The sequence below is a fragment of the Sorex araneus genome, chromosome 7 (assembly GCF_027595985.1).
Source record: "Sorex araneus isolate mSorAra2 chromosome 7, mSorAra2.pri, whole genome shotgun sequence".
NCBI classification, from domain to species: Eukaryota; Metazoa; Chordata; class Mammalia; order Eulipotyphla; family Soricidae; genus Sorex; species Sorex araneus.
The window spans coordinates 15,591,924-15,614,103 of record NC_073308.1 but is presented as its reverse complement, the minus strand read 5'-3'; the positions used below and the strand labels follow the sequence as shown (position 1 = coordinate 15,614,103).

The 22,180-nt window shown below is 42.3% G+C and overlaps 1 protein-coding gene across 1 annotated transcript in view; it reads right to left on the bottom strand.

Moving 5' to 3' along the window:
* Positions 1–10,566, bottom strand: part of KCNK2 (potassium two pore domain channel subfamily K member 2) — a 214,529-nt gene extending 203,963 nt beyond the window's left edge. Inside the window, exon 1 of the mRNA XM_055144841.1 lies at positions 10,450–10,566. Within this exon, the coding sequence (XP_055000816.1) occupies positions 10,450–10,483 (34 nt within the window). The 5' untranslated portion in view covers positions 10,484–10,566. The remainder of the gene's footprint in view (positions 1–10,449) is intronic.
* Between the last annotated feature and the right edge of the window lie 11,614 nt (positions 10,567–22,180).

The window sequence follows — 22,180 nt, the reverse complement described above, 5'->3', positions numbered from 1 at the left end:
GAAGCTCTTGACCTCACTCGCCAACGTGGTTTGGCACAAGCCTCAGGCAACCACAAGCTAACATCTGAGCTGTGCAGAGAAGCGATAAAAGAAGACCTCAAAGAGAGAAGAGCAGCAATGTTGGCCCATGTGGCAGAAGCCAGGAAAAGTAGTCACAAAGCTTGCCTGTCCTTCTCCAACTACAAGACCAAGATGACTGCCCTCTGACATCCTGATGGATCTATCACATCTTCCAGAAGGGCAATGGAGAGGATTATTCATGACTTCTACTCAGATCTCTTAAACAGCCACATTCACCTGCCCACATACCAAATTTCGCAGGATAGATATGTCGTTCCCAATGTCCTCCCTTCTGAAATCCGACACGCCACTTTGTCGGTAAAGACATGTACAGCACCTGGTCCAAACAAGGTCAGACCCAAACACATGAAGAATCTGTCGCTAGTACTCATCAATACACTGGCTCAGCTCTTCACACGCTACCTGTCCAAATGCAAAGTTTCATCCCAATGGAAAACCAGCAGGACCGTTCTGTTATACAAGAAGGGAGACATCCACGACATCAGCAACTATCGCCAATCTGCCTGTCATCCATCGTCTACAAGTTGTTCACTCGAGTCATCCTGAATAGAATAGGCAGAACACTAGATGAAGGACAAGTATGCGAGCAAGCCGAGTTCCGAAAAGGATTCAGCACAATAGACCATATCCACACGGTGACCAAACTCGTTGAAGTTTCTCAAGAGTTCAGGATGCCACTCTGTCTAATGTTCATTGATTTAAAGAAGACCTTCAATTATGTTGAGACTGAAGCGGTCATTGAAGCCCTAGCCAAACAGGGCGTCAAACTCAGTACATTAAGATCCTCTGCAAGCTGTATTATGAATTCACCACCAGGATCTTACCTTTCTACAAGGAAGTGATCATTGACGTAAAGAGAGCGGTTCGGCAGGTGATACCATTTCACCAAAACTCTTCAGTGCCACCCTCAAGAACATCATGTGACGACTGGAGTGGAAAGGAATGGGAGTGGAAATAGACAGTCGGCAACTACACCACCTCTGCTTCACTGATGACATCGTTCTTATAACACCAAACATTAGCCAAGCAGCACAAATGCTGGCCGACTTCCACCTGAATCTCAACAAAATGATGTTTATGAAAAATGAACTAGTCCCTGACATTTCATTTGCTCTCATTCAGAACGAACATCTCTGAATGCAGCAGCTATGTGTACCTGGGTCGAGAACTCAACATGAGGAACGACTTGGTGCCAGAACTGCACAGGAAGAAGAGAGCAGCATGGAATGCCTTCAAGAGTGTCAAAGAAGTGGTTAAGAGGACGAAGAACCTCCAGCTCCAGGCACATCTTTTCGATTCCACCATTCTTCCTGCACTAACACATACCTTAGAGACCTGGGCCCTACGAAAACAGGATGAGAATGCTATTTGGGTATCCCAAAGAGGAATCGAAAGAGCCATGCTAGGAGTATCACGTTTCACTCAAGTGAGAGAAGTCATCCAGAGTTCCGACCTCTGTCGACGATCAAAAATCAGGGACGCTGTCTCATTTGCCAAGTCATCGAAAACCAGATGGGCCAGACACGTAATGCGATTCAGAGACGATAGCTGGACTAGAGCTGCTACTGACTGGCTTCCACGGTATGTCAAAAGACCACGTGGCCGCTCACCAATGAGATGATCAGATTCTTTGTCAAAGCCCTGAATGAACGATTTGAGACTCTTTTTGTTTTGGAGCAAGCAGATGTCATTGGGCTACACTCGCACGTGACAGGGACAAATGGAGACATTACTAGCGCCTGCTCAAGCAAATCAAAGATCAACAGGATGACAAGTGATACAAGTGAAACAACAGCATAAACTCAAATAAATAATGTTTGAGGATTTTTTAGAAATAAACAATGAATATCAGCCAATGGCAGGTACATGAAACTCAGTACCGATGATGGGAACTCCCCGCCTTCACTTTTACATTTGCTTTGCTTGCTGGTTTCAACTAACAGCCCTACTCTTTGCTTCTCCTGATTTCTCCTGAGTGTCTCAGTTGGCTCATCCACAGTAAATTATCCTTGTCTTAATTTATTCAGCTACAAACCAACAATTGTAACTCTTCTAGTGCTACAGTTTGAGAGCACCCACATTAGTGAAAAAGAATCAAATATCCAAAGTAAAGATAGTGCACGGAGCACTTTCCATTAACACAATTTTCACTGAGGAGGAGAACATTTCCACCTTAATCCAAGGACTCGGGTAGAACATCCCAGGTTACAAATGGACACAGTCACCTGCCAATGAGTCCAGAACAGGTATAGATTGTTTGCAAATCTGAACATAAATGATTCATAAATCACTACCTTAAGAGCTGACATGGAAAATAGATGGTTTGGAACCAGTGATCCTTAATGAAATGGGGACCACCAAAGTTATACCCCAAAGGTAACCACAGCCCTGCTCACTCTGGATAATTACTGCAGGAAAATATCCAGCGTGCTGTTGCTGTCACTGTTATCCCATTGCTCATCCATTTGCTTGAGCAGGTACCAGTAACGTCTTTCATTGAGAGACTTATTGTTACTGTTTTTGGCATATCCAATATGCACGGGTAGCTTGCCAGGCTCTGCCGTACGGGCTCCATACTCTTGGTAGCTTGCCGGGCTCTCCGAGAGGGGCGGAGGAATCGAACACGGGTTGGCCTCATGAAAGGCGAAAGCCCAAATGCTGTGCTATCGATCCAGCCCTATCCAGAGTGCAAAGTGGCTAATTTGAAGAAATAATGTTAAAAGAGTACAGTATCTGCTGGAAATGAAGCATTTGATCATTTGTTTTCCATTGCTGAGAAAGAAGAGATATGAGGTCGTGTGGCTACAATAGTGGCCACGAGGTTTTGAGCTTTATGTAACTGAGACTTAAGCCTGAAAGCTTTGTAACTTTCCACATTGTGATCCAATAAAAAATTTAAAAAATTTAAAAAAAATTTAAAAAAGAGTACAATATCTGAAGACAGTCCAGAGGCAGACCCAAACAAAATGGAGAAGCCAGGCAAATTTTTAAAAAAGTGGCTCATTAATAGCTTAAAGTAATAAAAGCAGAGAAATGGAAAGTAATGGAAAGACAGAAATTAAAAAGGAAATTTAAATGTGTTGTGTTTAAGATGGCCAATGTGAGGTTTAGTAACTTACCCGCATTCATCCAGTTGTAAAGGAGAACTCACTCCCAAACCACCAGATATGGCTGCTCTGGCGTCTCTCACCATTGCACAAGATGCAGGGGATTGACATCACCAAGACCAATCTACCACGCTCTAAAGTTCAGATTCTCTTTCTCAAGCCAATTCTCATATATTTGCCATCAATGTTACCTCCAGTTGTATTATCAATAGGATGGGATGTTAAATTCAGTGTTTGAGATGAACAATGTGTATGAGAAGTTGGCCAGATGGACTTCTTATAGAAACAAAAGAAAGCCAGAAATGAGGGTGTCTCCTGGCCAGGGGTGATTTTGTAACTCACCTCACATTTGGATTAACCTTTTAAACCATGATCAGAGACAAGTTCCTTAAATATTGTGAATCTTATTTTCTTTTGTTTTCCATGTATTAAGCATTTTCTATACTACTAGCAGCTAGTCAGACTAACAATGTGACAAGGTGATCATTACTTTCTCGATTTTAATTTAAAAATAACACTGTTGACATGTGTCTATCTCAAAAATCAGAAAGTAGAATACCTGACATTTTTCTGAGTCTCACCTTGACATCCAAGAAAGAGAAAAAAGAAAAGGAAACTATAGTACAACCCAGTGTATCTCATGAATATAAATGTGAAATGGAACAAAATAGAAGATCCAGTGATATACCTAAATATCGTGGTCAACTGGATTTTAATATGAACGCAAAGACAGTGCTTTGGATAATAGGATTTATCTGGCAATCATAAAATAATAATGTGAAAAATATATATCTCATTCTATATCTCATTCATTATATTTTTAATGACTCCCAAATGGATCATAGATCTACATGTGAAGAAAAAAATTGTAAGCAGTCTGAAAAGGAAAAAGCACAGGAGAAAATATTCAAGATTTTGAGCTACATAAAGTCTTTAGATATAATATCAAAGGGCTGCCTTCATAAGAGGAAAGTCATGGCACCTCATCATAGTAAAACCTTTTTCTCTGTAAAAGATGGTGAATAAAAACAAAGGCAAAATACAAATATCTTCAAATCACAAATCCAACAAAGGACTCAAACTCATAAGTTAAGAAATCTCACAAACTACACTGGTGGAGGGATGCGCTCTCGAACATTGTATGAGGAAAACACAAGCACTAAAATGTGTAAATCTGTAACTGTACCCTCACGGTGACTCAGAAGGAAGGAAGGAAGGAAAGAAAGAAAGAAAGAAAGAAAGAAAGAAAGAAAGAAAGAAAGAAAGAAAGAAAGAAAGAAAGAAAGAAAGAAAGAAAGAAAGAAAGAAAGAAAGAAAGAAAGAAAGAAAGAAAGAAAGAAAGAAAGAAAGAAAGAAAGAAAGAAAGAAAGAAAGAAAGAAAGAAAGAAAGAAAGAAAGAAAGAAAGAAAGAAAGAAAGAAAGAAAGAAAGAAAGAAAGAGAAAGAGAGAAAGAAATCTCACTATCATTAATAAAATAGGGGAACAGATTTCAATTTTGCCAGTAAGATACTCAAATTGCATACAAACGCATGAAAAGACATGTCTTCACACACCTGTCTGAATAAAATCACCACTGAATGCCTTTCCACAATTAGCAGAATAGCTAAGAGATCAGTGAAATCCAACCTGACAGTATCAAGTGTGGACAGGATGTGAAGAACTAAGAAGACTTAGATGTTGCTGGCAGGAATGCAAAATGGGGAGTCCATACTGGAAAATAGTTCAGCCATTGCTTGTAAATTTAGGTACCCATTTCTGATTAGATCTTCAATAGCATTCACAGAAAAACAAAATCTTACAGTTCATTCCAACCCTATGGTCACAGCATACTATGGTTCAAACAGCATTGATTGTTTTCATCCCAAACTGTAAAAAGCCTAAATGTTCTTCACGGATGAACCAGTGAACTCTATGCATTGAAATACTGAGGAGTCTCAAAACACCCCCTGAGTAGTTGCTGAGTAGTTGGCATCACAGATGAATCACAAATGCCTGTGCAAAATGAAAGAAACCAAACTCAACAGTGTGCAAGTTAGGTGATTTCTGTACCTAACATTCTAAAATAGGCAACTCTGTGACAGAGGGGCCAGAGAGATAATATAGTTGGGGAGACGCTTGCCTTGCATGTGCCCAAACTAGATTCAATTCCTGACACCCCACTGGCTCTCCTGAATCCTGCCATAAATGAACCCTGAGTGCAGACCCTGAAGTAAGTTCTGAGCATCACCAGATATGGTCCCCCAAAACAATAAACAAACTTTGAACAAACAAATAAAAATCATTGCACAGAACAGACAAGTGCCACTAAGGGTTAGGAATGAGGAGGTTTTGATAAAAAAGGACACCGGGATTATTGGGGAAGAAGTTCTGTCTCTTGATGATTGTGGCTGCAAGTCTCTCCCCATTTGTCAAAGCTCACAGAAATATGCACACAAAAGATTAGTGACATTCACTTCACAGAGATTTTAAGAAGATTCTCATGCACATCCACACAAAATTTTGAGAACATGGATATCATCTGGAATTTTGAAAAGATGGAGGAGTGAAAAGATGAGCCATTCTTCAAACTGAAACAAACTCTTAAAATGTGAAGAAAAAGGATTACACTGCTCAGAACTCAAAAATGTCAAGATGGGAAAAGTCGCTGGCTGCTGTTGAACATGCTGTTTAATTCCTTGCCCTCTCCCCCAGGTCTTGAGAAGAACACAGAAAATGTCATGCAGACAGAGCACCTGGCGCATCCCACAGCTGAGTGAGTGGAAGAGCAGTTCTGTGGCTCTGGGGCTGTTTGACAGGCGAGGCTGCTCCCTCACTAGCAGGCCTGGGAGGAAGGCTTCCCCTCCCAATCAGCATGTGCTCTGTTCATTCTAGGACGTCTGCCATCCAGCTCAGCCCCTGATTCACCCTGGGCTCCTGAAGCAGGCAGTTTCAGGAAATGCCATCCATCAAAAGCATAAGAATATATGGCACCACAAAGCTTTCACCAAAACCAAAACTAAAAGCTAAGCCAAGAGAATGTCACACTGATAGTTACTCAGCCTTTTAAGTGCAATGGAGCAGGATTTTCCTTGAGGTTGGCACTTTGTTCATTTGTTACACACCTACATACCTAGATGTGTATATAACTGTAATTAAGCATATAGGTGTATATGCATATATAAATAGATGCATGTATATATTTCCATAGGTGGATGTATGCAAATTATTATCTATAATATGGCATATGTCATACATTATATATCCTATTATAAGCAATGTATATATATTATATTGTATATATAACACAAGTATCCAATATTTGTGTCATTTCAACTAAAGATAATGGCTAAGAGCAGTTATGAGCTTGACTCCTTTGAAAACAGAAGAAAAATACTGTGAACATCATTCTTTCATCAACATATAGCTCTAGGATATATTGATAGTAGAGGGTACAAAATGTTCCAGAAACTTTGGTTCTCTATCACCTGATGGATGCTGCAGCTGCATGCACTGCCTGTGTGTTTGTATAGTGTACACAGACATGTGCCCCTGCCTGGCTGGGCTCTGCGGGTGTTCAAAGTAATTGTTCAATTAATACTGCTCACGTGTACTCACTGCTCAAGTGTAAGGCTCATCTAAAAGCGTAAAGGAAGCAAATGGATCCTGTATTTATGAATAAAACCCAGAGATGGTCCTAAAACCATTAAACGAATTACCCTAGATGCAAAGTCTTGACTTCATAGGGACCTTCTTAGAAAATTATGCCTAATCCCTGGATGTACTATTCATACTATTCAACAACTGAAGTAAATCCCTTTCTACTTCAAGATGCTGAAAAAAAACAAAATTATGTACATGAAACTTTTTGTAAGAAAATGGCACTCTGTCCATGCACAGCTCTACTTTCTTGTTTTATTTTATTTATTTAAAAATATTTTTTATTGGGGCTGGAGTGATAGCACAGTGGGTAGGGCATTTGCCTTGCACGCGGCCAACCCGAGTTCATTTCCCAGCATCCCATATGATTCCTGGAGCACCGCCAGGAGTAATTCCTGAGTGCATGAGCCAAGGAGTAACCCCTGTGTATCGCCGAGTGTGACCCAAAAAGCAAAAAAAAAAAATATATTGAATCACTGTGAGATAGACCATTACAAAGCTGTTCATGATTGGTTTCAGTCAAACAGTGTTCCAACACCCATCCCTCCACCAGTGTACATTTCCCAGCACCAATGTCCCCAGTTTCCCTCCCATCACTCCCCACCCCCAGTTCCATTCTCTTGCACCTACTGCTGCCCCTCTCCCAAATCCATACTGACTTTCCAGATTGTAACTCTAATAGCTAGGATGCTATTTCATGTCTGTGACCTGTCAGTAAGCTTAAGGCAGTTTAAACGGGAGAATTGTGGATCTATCAAGCATGTTGCACTTGGACATGCTTGATTGATGGACACTATAAATCAGATTATCTCAATAAACCACTACACAAAACATGGACATTTCAGGCATTTGACTCTTTTCCACTGAAAATTTCTCAGCACCTTACTTACTCTTCAATGCACTTGTAGAAGCTTCGCTTAAAATCTTTTTATATTAGGGTCCCACTAGACAGAGTAATAGCTACTTCTCATGAGGTGCTTCTCTGCATAGCACTTAGAAAAATCAAAGAATTCAGCTGCTTCTAAATGGGTAGAACTTTAAGATGTCTCTAAGAGAAAGTTCCCTAAGCTCACAAAGTTTAATTAGATTTTAGTGTACTTTGCAGGTCAAGCACAATGTCTTGATGATATCATTCAATCTTTACAGTATTTCTAAGCAGGAAAAATTATTGACTCTATCTCTATATTTCTCTCTCTCTCCCTCCCTCACTCACTCTCACTCTGTGTGTGTGTGGCAAGATGTTACTTGCTCAAGGTCACAGAGTTTACAAGTCAGAAAATACATTGGTCTGAAACTGCATTTGATTTTCCATTCAAGTTGAATCTCCACCCCCACCAGCAGTAGGAAGCTCATTCCTCTTGGGATGATACATCTCCAGATAGTTGTAGCTATGGATCTTTCTGATGTCAAACAGGCAAGTCAAAGAAATGATAATGGGTTATCAAAGCTCAAGTGACTGGGGGCTTGAGATGAGGTTCCCTGGTGAGCACATGCCTTGTATGTGTGAGACATGAGTTAAGTCACCTCACTGCCTGACCCACTCAGCACTATAGGCTAAGGGAATCCTGATGGCCTCCAAACACCACCTGGTGTGGCTGTCACAACAATTAAAATTCAAGTCATCATTTGTCATCAACAGCTACATCCTGATCCTGTCCCAGAGTGGGTGTCTAAAGCCCACATTTTCCTTTTGAAGTTATTCTTCAAATCTTAATCATTCTACCATTCACTCCTTACTTGGCTTGCCCATTATGGTTGAATGCCTTCCCTTACAAAGAAAACCTTAGTACTTGTCTAATGTTGCTTCATTTCTTGATTGAGGTCCCAGAATTCTGCATAATAAATCCAGATGAGTTCAGCCTGAAAAAGTGTTCATGCAGATGATCTCAATAACACCTCTCATTCTGAAAAGTACTTCCGCATCATTTAGATTTAATCTCAGATTCTAACAACATTCTGAGAGCTCTCTCTGCATATAATAATTGTAACATGTACCTCTAAGCAGAAGGACTGACTATTAATGGTATTACTTCCAAAGGCTGTGTGTGATTTTTCAAAATATTATAGTTTGATGATAATTGTTGCTCAGTGACAAGAACTGCCCGCAGGACCCCACCATTCCTTCTAAGACGCTGTAGTCACACATGCATAGCCTCCCTCCAGTTTCCCAGCATGTCAGTAAGGAGCCATCCTGCAAGTAAAGGAGCAGTGCTGTCTGGCAGAGAACGCTGCATCTGCAGGGAACTTACCTTCTCTCTCTCACTCTGTCTTCCTCTTCTTTATTTTCCACTCTTATCTATCACTCCAGAAATACTTGGTTTGGCTGCAAGAGTCTCTTCGCCTATTCACCTCTCTGTTTATTTTCAGACCCCTTATACCTAAGAAAAAAATCTCCCCTATTGGGAAATTTGGCCAATATCTTGATCTAATTATCGGTCCTCAACAGAGGTAATAAACTCAGCAGAGGTAATCCATTTTGTGGTCCAAGATAACAAAATGGCTCATTCCAAGGCTAAATGCTAGCAGTGGAAGTGACATAGTTGTTGGAAATAAATTGATGCTTTATATATTTAAATTGTTCTCTAAATTTTATGATACCCTTTCAAATAAGCAAAACTTACTTGGGTAAACTCTTGTATTTACAAAAAATACAGAAACAGAAATCAATGTGAAATTGGACTTTCAAAGTAATTTACAAAAACAATTCAGTTTAACAGCATTATTATACAGTTTTGCTCTACAGAATTCAAACATATTTATAGATAAAGTCATAAATGAAAAATCATTATATAAAGTTATCACCATGCAATTACAATATGAGTTTTGTTACCTAACACCAGCATATATTCCATATTCAAGGGACATCTATTAAGTAAATGCTCTATGGCAGTCACTAAAACTAGGCTTGGCTCTGCTGAGTCAAGTTGGCTCTATATTTACAGAGGGCTGTGCATTTATGAGCTTGAGTTGCATTCCTAAGAAAACAACAATATTTCTATGAAGTAAGAAATAGATTCTAGAGGCATATAAATGGTATTCAAAACAAAATTACTTATGAAATAAATATGAAAATGTCAAAATTAGATGACCTGAGTTCCCAGGTTTGAATTTAACTGTCATACTTTTTATTCTCCCTTTCCAAGATTCCAAGTCATCTCTTTATTACTATGCCAAAAAAAGAGAGTTACTTAAGAATTAATTAATATTTTCTCTAAGTATATTGAAAATGTGTCCATTATATAGGGAAAATTTTATTATAGTATTTGCTGCCACAAAAAAAAAAAACAAAATAACCAGAGTTACAGCGCTAGAACCCAAATGCATTAGAAGATACTTAAGTTGATCAATTTAGCATTGCCAGAACTAATAGCTCACATAATAAAAGCCTGATGAAATATGTCTATTATATAAGACTTGCCCAAATTAATGGGCGATTTATCTCAGTGTTGCAAGCTAGGAGGAAAAATTGCAGAGGTAAGCCCCTGTTAGATATAACCGTGAGTTTAATCACAGATGTGTCTATAACAAAGACACTCTCAATCAAGTGCTTGTTTGGAAATTTACTTCATATATTCTTAACATTCTGAAAGCCTACCAGACCCATGATGGTTGCAAAGGTACTTACAGTAGAAGTTCCTCCTGCCTCGTGGGTTCATCATTTGGAGATATTTTCATCAGGAGTCCTCATGTTTTTGATCTTTAATACCATTCTTCCTCCACCGTTTCTGGTCCGTAATTTCCAAAACAGAGTCACTTGTACTAACAAGCCATCGTCCCATACTGTTTCCTTTGTGTGTGTGAATGTTACCCTGTAGATCTATTTCCTGTCCAAAAGCGCTCCAACAAGAACAAACGTTGCTGTAGGCAGGTGAAATGGACTATGCAGAGACTCTGGTTTTGCACTTTGGTTCAGGAGGAAATTCCCCAGCTGAGCTGGGGATCTGTATTCCAGTTGTTCTAGAGAACTTAAAAGACAGACGTTCCTTCCTGATGAATGAGTAGAGCAAAATTGCCTGCATTATCTAGTCTGTGGTCCAAGAATTTCTGCATTTAAGAGTCCATGGATTGTGTGCAGCTCACAAGCCCTCCCAATTGCAACAGTAACACTATACCAACTATATTTGAGAGCAAGCCTGAGTATGCTTTGAAGTACTTAATGTGTTCCATTCCTAAAGGACAAAGAGAACAACGTTGTCAAAATTTATTTTTAAGCTCCAGCTCTGGCAAAGTGCAGTGTTTTCCCGTGCCTGTAGAACCATATCTGGAACCTATTAATGCAAAACAGTGGAATCCCTGGCTTCATGCCACCTGGGCTTCTTTGATTATTTTTTACCTTTCTTTTACCTTATCTAAATCACAGTGACTATGATTTGTCACACTAAGAATGCTGTTGGGTTTCTGAGCTTGCTTGTACAGAAGCAATCCAAAAGAGATAAGAATATTAGTTAAGAGAGGAAAATCCTATTTGAGAAGTTTGAGAGATACTTGGAGATAGTGAAAATGACAAATCTTAAATAAAGGAATCAAATACAAAGAGTGGGAGAGAGAATGAGAGGCAGAGAGAAGAGGTGTTGGGCAGAAGAGAGAAGGAAAAGGAGAGGACAGAGATGCCTCAACTATTAGTATAATTCTTCACATATTTTCTTATTGTTGGGAAAGCAAATTGCTCTGGTTTGTATAACCCCCTACAAGTCTGCTCAACCCACCAAAATTAGCCTGCATGTCATCTAATACCAGACTTAAGACTTGTGGAAACACATTATTGCTCCATTAAAGCCATAACAAAACACAGCTGAGCAGGAGCATTAGGTGGTCGGGTGACCCCGAGGTAATGCAATCCGTATTATGGAATTTCTAGCCCCAATTTCAAACATCTGGTTTTGATACGACAATAAATGTGATAATGTACATTAAAGACCAGTATTCACGTAACCTAATCCTTCCATCTGACTCAAACAATGAACGCTTTTCAAGTCACTGTAGAGACTTATAGAGACAGACTCCTACATGTGCGCACATTTTTTAAAGTCTGTTCCATGCACAAGTGCTGATGTATGTGTCCATAGCCACAGTGTATCACTGATGAGCTGTCTTTCCAGAAAGAAGGGTGGGCTTCACAGTGTCTCCCCCGCTCTCTTCTCTGGACACCTCTTTGCATGGTGCACTGATTTGTAGGTGAATTGGCAGCAATGGAAGGATATGGTGGAGGAATGTGAAAAGACAGTCATGCTAATTGGGCCAAGCATACCTTGGCTTCATTCATGCCATCTCTTCCTATACTCTGGTGGGGTCCCCAGCCTTCACTGACGTGAACAATTACTTTATTAAAAAGAAAATTATTGAATCACCATGAGATACAGTTACAAACTTTCATGATTAAGTTTCAGTCATACAATGATTGAGCACCCATTCCTCTTATCCTGTTTTAAATTCATGGAAAAGACCTCTGCATCTCAAGTCAAAATATTGTAAATCTCCCAGGTCTATTACTCAAGGCTGCTACTTCAGTGCCATAAATGGTGCTTGAATTCAGAAGTCGCAATTCCATTTAAATCAACATCTTCCAAAGGGGAGCGTGGATGCAAGGGTCCTGACCATTAGTACTTACAGGTCTCATACATTCACATGGTTACAGTGTGACCAGGAGCAGCATTTCCAGCAAGGGACCACAGGTGATAACTCAATCAATGGGAGAGACTAGGGGACCTCCTGGTAGGACAGGCAGTGGGGACACAGGAAAGAAACAAAAGAAGGTCAGTTCGGGGGAATGCGATTCAGAGATAAGGCTGCAGACCATGGAGTCTGAGGGTCAGGCTGGCAAGTTTCATAAATGAAGTTTTCCTGGAGGTGGACCAGGCAACTCAAGTCCATTTGAGGAATAGTGCCCAGGCCCCTGTACTGAGTTACGAATATCTTTTTAGGATTAAACAATGACCACTGAGAAAAGCCTGTAAAACTGGGCTTTCTAAAAAGGAGTGTCGGGGAGGAAGGAGAGGAGGGTCTAATGACTGTATAGGAGGCAACACTGTATCCCTGGAACATTGCATTGACAGTATTAAATCCAGTGGCGCCTGAATAACAACCCCAAAAGCCCCTTTCTATATATTCAATGCAATAGTATAAGCATGTAAAAGAGGGTCTGAGTTGAGGGAGGAGTTTCTTGTGCAAGATTTAGATGGATGTCTGGGTGGGTTTGGGCTAGAAATTAGAATTTTCCAAGCAGGCAACAGGTGCTAGGACATTTCTGGCAGTGCAATCTGCAGATGCAAGAGATCCATGCACGGAATGTCAACACTGTTCCCCAGACACAAATAATCTGTGTTGCAGGATTTGAAAGTTCTGGCGAATGTAGGAAGGGTATTGGGCCAGGTGCATCCCCTTACTCCATCATGTCAGCTCCTGAAAATGAGAAATCAAAGGCTTGCGCACCTCAGCAGCCCTGATTTTCCTGGCAGCCCCGGGAGTTTATGGGTTGTACTCTCCCCTACAGCAAAGATCTTGAATGCATCTGGCTGTGGTGGGATTGTGGCTTCTCTCTCTTCCGGCCCCAATGAGTCTGATTCAAAGTATGTCGGAACATCAGGATTATTAAACATCCTTCACTCCCTTGTTTGCTCCGGATGCTCAAAGCTCCATGAGTCAGGTGAATGGCATTTGGAGGAGTTAGCACGAAAGAAAACCCCCGAGTGTTCTTTTTTGGTTTCAACCATACCCAAACCTTTCAAAGGCGTGAAAACATGCAGAATGCCTGGGTTACTTTTCCTTCCCTGGGCCACTCGTCTTCCTGGAGCCAGCCAGCCTGCAGCCTGGCCCCTTTCCACACCATTTCTGATCCTGCCCCAAACCAGAGGATTGGAAACTTCATGAGAACAGTTATTCTGAGGAGAGTTTTGACCTCACCCTAACTTGCGGGGGCTCAAATAAGCATCACAAAGGCACTGCCAACATGCCAAGGTCCCTGATGCTTTGACTTCCAGTCACGTTTCTGCAGAGACCCAGAGAAACAGTGAAAGCAGTGTAGTTTGTTGGGAAATTGTTTCTGTCTGCCAGCTCCAGATTCCCCCCACCTCAGTTCATGTAAATGGGTCCAGAATGCCATTTACAACACAAATGCTGGGCTTGAATGTCTGCAGAACATATTCAATTTCTTGATGAGGCTTGTTGACATGCTCCTCAGTCAAAACACCCTGCCCCAAAGCAACCCTTCAGTTAGTGGCTATTCCTTTGCCTCCGAGAAATTGCTCAATATAAGTTCGAGACATGTTGGCAACTTCACCGGTCAAGCTCTTTCTATAAGCTAATTTCTCCTGAGAATATCATATCATAAATATTGCCCACATCACTTGACATCACTTGACTGGAGACCTATTATTAGTTAGTCACAACCCTGTCACACATCCTCCAGAAATTAGTGACTTTGTTATTACTGATTTTCCCACCTGTAGGCATGACCATTATGTCTTCTCAGGGCTCAGATAGGACCCTGAGAGGGTATCATGAGAGTACCCTATGACCTTGGGTGTGAGCAAACTACACGGTGGCATCAGCTAGAGCACCTGAGCTCCTGTTTTATGTGCCCCTCACATAATTATGACTTTTCTTTGCTCCAATAGAGATGTTCTCAGGCAAGTCCAAGTATGTTTCTAGGATAATCAGAAGCAGGAGAGGATTTGCGAATGGACTGGAACATTTTATTTTATTTGTAGAAGGACTCCTACTCAGTGATCAGGGTACTCAAGAGCAACTTCCAGTGACACCCAGCCAACTTGGTGAGCAATTCTGCTCTAGGGCCCAAGGATGTGTTGCTGCTTGGACTCTGGGGTACCAGAGACCCCAAGGTTATCCTGAGGTATTCTGTGCCTCCGTGGCCACACCTGGCAGTGTTCAGGAGGCTATATGATGCCAGGGATAGACCCAGGGGGAGCATATGCACTCAAATTGCTGTACTATATCCTGACTCTCAGTAGGTACATTTTAAAGTCTCAAATTGAGTCAACTTACTAAACATACATTGGTCAAAATAAGATAGATAACAAGCCTGGAGTTCATCTGAGAGGGCTTGCACCTCCTAAGGAAGTGGGTATGGAGAAGCATAGCTATTGTAATCATCTGTGTGATTTGCTTATGTCTGAGAGTTTTGACCCCAGAAGGTCACGGTATGGCCACATCCAGTCACCTGAGTGGACTTATGCAATAATAGGGTGTCACAACGTGACAATGGAGTAAAATTTCTGAGTCGTGTGGAAGCCCTCTTTCTCAATCCCAACTTAGAGAAGGTGGAAAGTGCCACAAGAGATCACAAGGGAGCAAACTTGTACCAATGGCAGAGACTGAGTGAGATTCATGAGCAGAATATGGAAGGGGGAATATGGGAAGTTGAAGAGACCACCCCACACAATGACTCCATTGTGACTGGCACCATAAGAATTCAGAGATGAATGCTCACCCAGGGACAGCTCTCTGGAATAATTTTCTTGAAAGCTACTGGGTAGAAAAACAATTACAAATGCAGTTGCCTAAAGAAGTCAAGAATGACTTAAATGGGATTGATTCAATGGAGTGGAAAGAATCAAATATGGTAACGACGCCGCTCCTCCCATTCTTGAAAGACAAGGTATGGCAAATGCCAATACGGTTTGTGAGTTTTCTGATTTAGAATCTTGCTCCATGTCCTCAGCAGAACAGTTCTCAGCTCTGAGATAAAATCTGGCTTCTTGCAACAATGTGAATGGACAGGGGTACAGAGCTATAGTACAGTAGGAAGGTGTTTGTCTTGCATTCGGATGTACTAGGTTCATCCCCCAAGACCCCAGCATCCACCAGATGCTATGGTCCCCAGAGCATCACCAGGAGTAATTCCTGAGTGCAGAGCCAGAAGTAACCCTTGAGCATCACTGGGTATTACCCAAAAAGAAAAAAAAAGGTGAATGAATCTTGAGAAGATTAAGTGAAATAGGTTGGACAAGAGAAAGACAAATGTGGGGCCGGAGTGATAGCACAGTGGGTAGGGCGTTTGCCTTGCACGTGGCCAACCCAGGTTCAATCCCCGGCATCCCTTATGGTCCCCCAAGCACTCCAGGAGTAATTCCTGAGTGCAAATCCAGGAGTAAACCCTGAGCATCGTTGGGTGTGACCCAAAAAGAAAAAAAAGACAAATGCTGCATGATTTTATTCACACATGCATGATAAATAAACAAAGCAATTAACAACAGAACAAAAAGAAACCCTCTTGGATTCTGACAATAGAGCAGAGGCCTATAGAAAAGGTGGGAAGGTGGGAGGGTACATGGTTTTGTTTGTGATCATGACATCAGTGTATAAAACTGTAGGTCTGAAACTCTAGTGATGTTATCTATGTGATTGTATTTGAAACACCTGCAGATATATCTCTCTCTCCCTCTCCCCCCCCCCTCACACACACACACACACCTCTGTTTGGATTAATATAGAAGTTTCATTTTGACAGGGGCAGTCTCTATACTAAATGGTCTCTACAAGTTTACATATTGGGAGCCTTCATGACCAAATTAGAACAAAATTCTTTGCAAACAAGATAACATAAATTGACAAAAGATGGTTGTTTCATTCTAGGGGCCCAGACATCATGGTAAAGGGTTCCTGTGGAGAGTCATGTATCTTCAGGTTTCCTGGAAGCTTCTGCATTTCAAGAAGTTATATACTTCCATTTCTCATGGATACTTGTAGAATCCCACCTCAGGTTAGTAGTCCCTAATTTTAAAAATCAACTTACACTTGACAGTTTATGAGGTGATAACTTTCTGCTTATAAGAATGTGTAATACCTTTGTATAGTAGAGATGACATCTGCATTTCTGTGTTCATTGCCGCACTGTTTACAATAGCCACAATATGGAAAAAAAACAGAGTGCCCAAAAACAGATGACTGGTTAAAGAAACTCTAGTATATCTATACAATGGAATACTACGGAGCTGTCAGAAAACATGAAGTCATGAAATTTACATTTAAGTGGATCTACATGGAAAGTATCATGCTGAGTGAAATGAGTCAGAAAGAAAGAGACAGACATAGAAAGATTGCACTCATATGTGGAATATAAAGTACCTGAGAGGTACAAGCTTACAATGATGCAATTTCTGGCAGATATTTCACTGGACTTAGTTACTAAAATACAGAAATCCAAACCCGTGCGGCTGCTAATGTGGCCTCTCGACTTCATATCTCTTCATTCTCAGCAATGGAAAACAAATTATCAAATGCTTTCAGCAGGTCGACGTTAGGGGGGAGAAACTCCAAATCAATAATAAGAGTTTTTTGTTGAAATATTGAATGTAATCAAAGTAATGTGAAAGTAAAGTAAAATTTACCAGTTACACATTCGGGGTGGGGGGCTGGGGAGGTGGGGGAGAGGGGGAAGGTATACTGTGATTCTTGGTGGTGGAATATATGCACTGGTGAAGGGATGGGTGTTCGAGCATTGTTTAACTGAGACTTAAACCTGAAAGCTTTGTAACTTTCCACATGGTGATTCAATAAAAGAATAAATTTTAAAAAAAGAATGTGCAATACCTTTGCTTGTATCTATCACGGAGTTGATTTCTAAAATGGAGCTTTTTCCACATTGATATCCAACCACCTTTAGAAAAGATATTTACAACCACACACTTATAATTCTCAGTCTTATTTATGTGAAAGAATGTTATTCACACTGTGGTTTTCTGGGCTTCAAGTTTATTGATTCAATTTCTCCACTTCTATTTCTGGCTTTTAGCTCTTTCCATTGACTCTATAGATAGTCTGGCAGAAAGTGCTCTGAAACCTCAAGACCTAGCTCTTCTATTTCAGGAAGAAAACGCTTCCTAAAAATCCGAGTCTTGGCATATGTTTGAAGATATCCCTATTTAATAGAATCAATGCTTATTCTTGCAAGGGGTTACCACAAGACAAAAGAAAGGAGAATGGGTACAGATGTTTGCAGTTTTCTAATCCAGACTTCCTGTACAAGCCTCCATGGCTCTGTTTAGAATCTATTTGAATCTTGGTAAATACAGACACCCCATTTTGATGCACGGCATGATTTTCAAGTTCTAAGGAAGCTATTTTTCCTCTATTCATGCAGATTTGAGAACATGTTATATAACACTACTGTTAGGTTTGGATGTTTTGGGTCCTCAATTCAATCACATGTGGGACGGGAGCGAGATTTCCCTATACCAACAAGCAATTCTCAGTCATCATATCTTAAAAAACAGCATGTTTAAGAATTCAGTGCAGTTCAGCTCCATTCTGATGCTCCCGTGGTCAGCATCTGACTCTAGCTCTGAAGAATATCATGTCTTAAGACAGTCCCTCCTTGTCAGGGACCAGACCCAGGTCCATGTTGTGTTCTGTGCTGCTGAACAACAGTCTGCGGGTCAGAGATCCTCAAAGCCTCTTCCTCAGTCTTCAGGGATCTATCCCAAACCCCAGTGATCTCCTGTGCTTCACACTGATTGACTCTTCAGCTGCTCCCACAACATATTCCTTAGTTTTGAGTAATGTCCTAATGCGACTCCCAGAACTCTGAGAACCTTTGGACTCACCGGGTCACTGGCTTATTGCAAAGTTATTCAGGGAGTGCCAGTTGAAAGAGACGCAGAGGATGAATGTGGGGAAGGGCATAAAGCAGCCTTGCCTTTCCCAGATCCTCACGTCAACTTGGCTCCACATGCTCTCCCCAAGGCCCACAGAGCAACTTGGCTCTAGATTACCCAATCCCCCTCCAGTTTTAGTGCTTCTCAAGTCCCCTCATTCACACAACAAAGACCTCTTATCAGTCTCCACACTTGGGAACCGCCAAGGGTTTGAGTAGCTGTGAGCCAGAAACAATAGTTGGAGGCCTAATGAGTGTGATAAATACATGTGATTCTCTTACAAATTGTGATCTCATTAGATCTGTATATTCAAGTTCCTGTGTACACATCTCTACTCGTTCCTGTATATTCTCGAGGAAAAGGTGAAAGATCCATTTCCTCTGAAGAGAAACCAGAGTCCTCCTGCCTACACTCCCTTGTCCCCACCTGTTTCACAGACTCAGTCACTGCCCCTGAAAGAAACCTGTGGCTCAGAAGCATGACTCATTCCCAAAAGCAGCTATTGGAGCCCTGTTCTTCCACCCCCACTTCCAGACTGAGCTTCCAGAAGCTTCCTAGGAAGGGCATCTGACTCCCCAAAGCTGCCAAGAAGGCCAGGTGATGGCACTTCTGAGGCGTGCCTGAGTGGACTTCCAGGAACGAACCATGAGCCGGAAGAAGCAGGAGAGATTTGGCACACATGTAGCCTCTCCACTCTCTGTGACAGACTGTTGGCTGCACAACTTTGGCAGGCCATCTGTGCCAGTCCATGTGACCAGAATTCAGGGGCCAGGGCGACACTGTGGATGGTTGACAAGCTCCCATCAGCCGCACTTGCATCCCACTGTTTGGGCTACTCTATCCCTGCTGGATTCTTCCCAGATACACTTTAGCCTTAGCACTTCTACCTTTGGATCAAGCTCCAGTCAGTCCAGGGTGAGGTATGGGCGGTGGTGTGGGGAGAGGCTGACATTCATGTATGTATACAGGTGATTCTATGCACAAATATACATAGGTACAGTACTCATGCATATAATTATATATTTATGAGTGCAAAGCCACAGAGACATAGTTTGATATCATTTGTGATCTAGTTAAATGTTCAAACAGATTTATACAACAACCCTGGGCTCACTAAGCATCTCCAGGGGGTCCTGGTAGTCCCAGGCTCTGCAGGGCCCCAGGAGACCTCATTCTTTTGCCAGAGCATTAAACCACTGCCTGGTTGGCTGAGTGGCCCCCTGGGCACTGCTTGGGAAGAACAAACAGAAAGATATAAAAAGAAAATGCTAGCTACAGACACTGTGGAGCAGTTCTTGCCTGTGAAGTTGGGGCAGAGGGAGCACTCAGTCCTCTGGAGGAACCATGCCTCGTGGAGCAGGCTCACCAGAGGGAACAGCTGGCAAACACCATCAGTGCCAGAGTGGCAAGAGGTGTGGCAGGGGGCAATGTGTAGATTTAGGTTTAAAGGAACAGTAAGAAGAAGGTCAGTGGTCAGGACACTCTTTGAAATCCTGACGGGCAGGGCAGGAGTGACTGTACAGTGGCCGGAGTGTTTGCGTTGCATGTGACTGACCCAGGTTGATCTCCAGCATCCCTTATAGACCCCCGAGCCCCACCACTAGTAATTCCCGAATTGCAGATCTAGGATGAAGCCCTGCACACTGCTGCTTATGGCCCCTCAAACAAAAAATCCTGACAGGCAAGTCCTAAGCATCGTGGGGCTGTGGAGGAAGGGCTACGTTGACATGGGAACCTCAGGAAGCATCATTCCCCAAACCAAGACGGTCACCCCCTCATCCGCTCCAAGCACCTAAGGAACAACCTCCAACAACTGTCCTAGGGGTCTTGGCATTGAGCAAAACATCCTCTAGCCGCAACTTCCCACCCCCGGGCTTTGTCTCACACGGAGTCCCAGGGGACAGTGCCGGGTGTGGGGCAGCAGAGGGAGGAGACTGGTCCAGGGTGAGAGCAGTATGCTGCAGGGGAAGGCAAGCGAGAGGAGACCCCCATGCTGGGGGCGGGGGAGCAGGTGGAGGGAGTGCCCGGCCCCCAAGGATCCATGTGTCCTTCCTTCCATTCAGTTCTCTGCCTCCTTTCCACCTCTCGCTGCCAGTCCAGGCCACAGCCTCCTGCCCCGCCCGGCCCTCCCCTTACCATGGCCAGGCACAGCTTAGACTGAGGCTGTTGAGAACTCCCAGTCAGCCACTGGTCCAGTCTCAATGTTCTAGAAACGGTGGAAATGCACCTTCAGCCATGCCTCCTCCTGCTGTTTTTCTGCTGGAGCTCAAACAACAGACTGCGACAGCCTTGGCCGGGGAATGAGACGAGGTGACAGAGCAGACTCGAGACAGCAGCCCTTCTCAGTGCAGTCTCGGTCTCTCCTGCCCGTGCTGGGCCCAAGAAGGAGATTTCAACATTGCGACACCTCTGATTTTGCCAAAGTGACAGAAATACAAACTTCTGAGGGGAATTACCGTATGTTTTTCTGTACTCTGAGGAATAACCAGTATGTAAATGCTGGGAACTATTATTTTCTAAACATTAGGTTATCCAGTTTTCACCTACTGATTTAGACCTGTTTCTCCTCTCTCCCTCTACCTTTCTCTCTCTTCTTCTCCCTCTCCCTCTTTCTCTCCCTCTCCCTCTTCCTTTCCCTCTCTCTCTCTCCCTCTTCCTTTCCCTCTCTCTCTCTCCCTCTCCCTCTCTCTCTCCCTCTGCCTCTTCCTCTTTATACCTCTCTCTTTCCCTCTACTTCTCTCCCTCTCCTTCTCTCCCTTTCCTTCTCTCCCTCTCTCCCTCTCCCTCTCTCTCTCTCTGTCTCTCTCTTTCTCTTTCTCTCTCTCTTCCCCCACCCCCAATGCACCAATGATGTTTGTGGTCACACCCAGTAGTGTTCAGGGCTTCCTCTTGCCTCTGCTCAGGAACCATCCTGTTGGTCCTCAGGGTACCATGTGTAGTCCTGGGATTTGAACCAGGGTGGGTCATATGCAAGGTAATCCCTAATTTAAACCTTTTTTTTAAAACAAAGGGGGAAAGTTGTTTGTCTATCCTCATAACAAACTCACAGAAAAAGAAACAAATATGGATAAGTCTGCTTCTAAATTATAAGGATTAAACTTTATACTACTCATAAAATATTAGAATAATGACCCAGGCATAGTAAACACTCAATTAATACTAACAGTTCTATTGCTTTATTTTTGGTTTGGGACTACATTTAGTCATGCTCAGGGCTTACTCCTGTCTTTATGCTCAAGGATTACTCCTGGCAGGGCTTGGGGGATGATATGTAGTGCCAGAGATTGAGTCCGGGTCACTTACATGCAAGGCAAGCACCATACCCACTGTAATAGCTCTCCAGTGTCAATTATTGGGATTTATTTGGAGCTTTCATTCCGTAAAATGAAGCCATACAAATACAACTGCATTCAGAACCTACAACGTGGGGGTGCCATGATCAGCCTCAAGGGTCACAGAATAACTCTGGGTCCAAACAACACCAATGTGCATGTCCAGAGATGAAAACCATAGATACTCACTGTAGGAGGGAAAAGGAAAGATCGATTATCTGGTAAGGAACTGGCTATCAAGAACACACTTTAACACATTCTAACTATACCCTAAATCTTGGCACTTGTTTCTTCTTAGAAGGACCTAGAAAAGTTCTATCTCCATTTCTATGACTCCCATCAATGTATGTTTTCTCCAAGATAATCTCGCCCATGCCTTGACATACTTCAAACCCTCCACCCCCATTCCAAC